General features: G+C 58.8%; 1 protein-coding gene across 1 annotated transcript; it reads left to right on the top strand.

Annotated features, from left to right (window-relative positions):
• Positions 1-723: 723 nt before the first annotated feature.
• KCNA6 (potassium voltage-gated channel subfamily A member 6) lies at positions 724-2,372 on the top strand. Its single transcript, XM_003410778.4, has one exon. The coding sequence runs from the start codon at positions 724-726 to the stop codon at positions 2,314-2,316; it is 1,593 nt and encodes a 530-aa protein (XP_003410826.2). The 3' UTR covers positions 2,317-2,372.
• The last annotated feature ends 574 nt before the right edge of the window (positions 2,373-2,946 follow it).

The following is a 2,946-nucleotide window of genomic DNA, read 5'->3' as shown; positions in this document are numbered from 1 at the left end:
GGGAAGGAAGGGCAGAGCTGAGAGCCCAGCCGCTGCAGCTGCGGCGGCTGCAGGGAAGGCTTGAAAGGTGGGAGGTGGGTCCCCGCGCTCCGGCGGCGCCGGGGCAGACCGAGAGCCCTCTCGGAGGCCTCCGGCGCCTCTCACAGGGAGGAGGTGGCGGCTGTGGCAGCGGGAACCGCGACCTTGGCCAGACCGAGCCCCGCGGTGGACGTAGGGCGGAGGCCGAGCCCAGCCAGGAGTTACTGCCGAGCCGGAGGGAGGCGCATCTGGCCCTTTGGTACCAGCTGCAGCGTGGGCTCTTGAGCTGTTGGAGAAGCGCCTTGGGAGCTGAGAAAAGCTGCCCCGTCTGGAGGGCGGACCCCTGCGTCCGGGAGCCGAGTCTCAAAGCACCGCGGGTAGCGAAGCCACGCGTCTTTTCGAGCATCCAATTTCACACGCGCCAGTTTGCGGCTCCAGGTATCCCAGTAACCTCCAGTACAGGCGCCAGTAGCTGGAGGCTCAGGGACAATCCGCTGCAACTAAGTCACCTCCCCAGACCTAGTCTTGCAGGGACCAGGGCTTCGGGGCTTACGGACCCACCACCAGGTCAGACCGTGAGCTCGGAAGAGCGCGAGCCCCACCCTAAAAAGAGGGCGCAGCAGGGAGCTGGGAAGCGGGTGCTGCGCTCTCGAGGTTGGGTCGTGGGCGCCGTCCTAGCGGCAGGGAGCGCACCGCGAAGGGGACATGAGGTCGGAGAAATCCCTTACGTTGGCGGCGCCAGGGGAGGTCCATGAGCCAGAGGGGGAGCAACAGGACGCGGGAGACTTCCCGGAGGCCGGCGGGGGCGGCGGCTGCTGTAGTAGCGAGCGCCTGGTGATCAATATCTCCGGGCTGCGCTTTGAGACGCAATTGCGCACCCTGTCTCTATTTCCGGACACGCTGCTGGGCGACCCAGGCCGCCGCGTCCGCTTCTTCGACCCTCTGAGGAACGAGTACTTCTTCGACCGCAACCGACCCAGCTTCGACGCCATCCTCTACTACTACCAGTCCGGGGGCCGGCTGCGGAGGCCTGTCAACGTGCCCCTGGACATCTTCCTGGAGGAGATTCGCTTCTACCAACTGGGAGATGAAGCCCTGGCGGCCTTCCGGGAGGACGAGGGCTGCCTGCCCGAGGGTGGTGAGGACGAGAAGCCTCTGCCCTCACAGCCCTTCCAGCGCCAGGTCTGGCTTCTCTTCGAGTACCCGGAGAGCTCTGGGCCCGCCAGGGGGATCGCCATCGTCTCAGTGTTGGTCATTCTGATTTCCATCGTCATCTTTTGCCTGGAGACCTTGCCCCAGTTCCGTGCAGATGGTCGAGGTGGAAGCAATGGCGGTGGTGTGAGCCGAACCTCTCCGATTTCCAGGGGGAGTCAGGAGGAAGAGGAGGATGAAGATGATGCCTATAAATTTAATCCTGGCCTCACCCCTGGGGGCATGGTGACAGGGGGTTCATCCTCACCAAGTACTCTTGGGGGCTCCTACTTTACAGACCCTTTCTTTCTGGTGGAGACCCTGTGCATTGTCTGGTTCACGTTCGAGCTTCTGGTGCGTTTCTCCGCCTGCCCCAGCAAGCCAGCCTTCTTTCGCAATATCATGAACATCATTGACTTGGTGGCCATCTTCCCTTACTTCATCACCCTGGGAACTGAGCTGGTGCAGCAGCAGGAGCAGCAGCAGGTGAGTGGAGGAGGTGGCCAGAATGGGCAGCAGGCCATGTCCCTGGCCATCCTCAGAGTGATCCGCCTGGTTCGGGTGTTCCGCATCTTCAAGCTCTCCCGTCACTCCAAGGGGTTGCAGATCCTGGGCAAGACCTTGCAGGCCTCCATGCGAGAGCTGGGCCTGCTCATCTTCTTCCTCTTCATCGGAGTCATCCTCTTCTCCAGCGCCGTCTACTTCGCAGAGGCTGATGATGATGACTCCCTCTTTCCCAGCATCCCAGATGCCTTCTGGTGGGCGGTGGTTACGATGACCACGGTAGGTTATGGGGACATATACCCCATGACAGTGGGGGGCAAGATTGTGGGCTCACTGTGTGCCATTGCTGGGGTCCTCACCATCGCCCTGCCTGTGCCCGTCATTGTCTCCAACTTCAACTACTTCTACCACCGGGAGACGGAGCAGGAGGAGCAAGGCCAGTACACCCATGTCACTTGTGGGCAGCCTGCACCGGACCTGAAGGCAGCTGACAATGGACTTGGAAAGCCTGAGTTCTCTGAGGCTACCCGGGAACGGAGACCCAGCTACCTTCACACTCCACATCGGGTGTATGCAGAGAAAAGAATGCTAACTGAAGTTTGACTGATGCAGGCAGGGCCTGCACAAGAAGGGTGGCCTTGAGCAAACAATCTCTTAGGCTTCCTTCTCATTCTTCACAACTCTCATCCTAGCTCTGTGCAGTTGATTTCCTGTCTCCCTACCCTATACCTAGTGGATGGCATCCAGCACCAAATACGTGGACTATAAGCCTTGTTGCTTGATCCCTGAAACATTTAAGGTTTATCCATCTGGGTGACATTTTTGAAATTCCAACGCTGCCACTCGATCGAGCCCATCTTCTGTCCCATGGATGAGATATACATTCCCCTCTGATCTTCTCTCAAGACTGATTTCTAATGGCTGGGACTTATAATATCTCCAGCATCAAAGACGCCGTTGGGATGGAAACCAGGTCTACCTGGGTCCTGTCTCTTTGCTTTGGGGCATGCACATGTCTGAGCTTCTGGCCTCTTGGTAGCTGGCAGAAGCGGAAGGACAGAGACAGTACTCAACCTGCTGTTTTCTTCCAATGCCCTGTAACAAGTGCAGAGGACCCTCGGTAGGGCCTCCACATACGTTACTCACCTCTAATCTTGGATGGAATTAAGGAAACTACAATTCAACTTGACCATTTGGAGGACATTAAGGTCAGTCCTAGACCAACGGGACAGT

The sequence above is a fragment of the Loxodonta africana genome, chromosome 4, assembly GCF_030014295.1.
Source record: "Loxodonta africana isolate mLoxAfr1 chromosome 4, mLoxAfr1.hap2, whole genome shotgun sequence".
Lineage (NCBI taxonomy): Eukaryota > Metazoa > Chordata > Mammalia > Proboscidea > Elephantidae > Loxodonta > Loxodonta africana.
The sequence above is the reverse complement of the archived record's forward strand: the minus strand, read 5'-3'. Positions and strand labels throughout refer to the sequence as shown.

What these genes read in the sequence shown, in the direction of transcription:
- KCNA6 (XM_003410778.4), top strand. Translation starts at nt 724, where the DNA reads ATGAGGTCGGAGAAATCCCTTACGTTGGCGGCGCCAGGGGAGGTCCAT.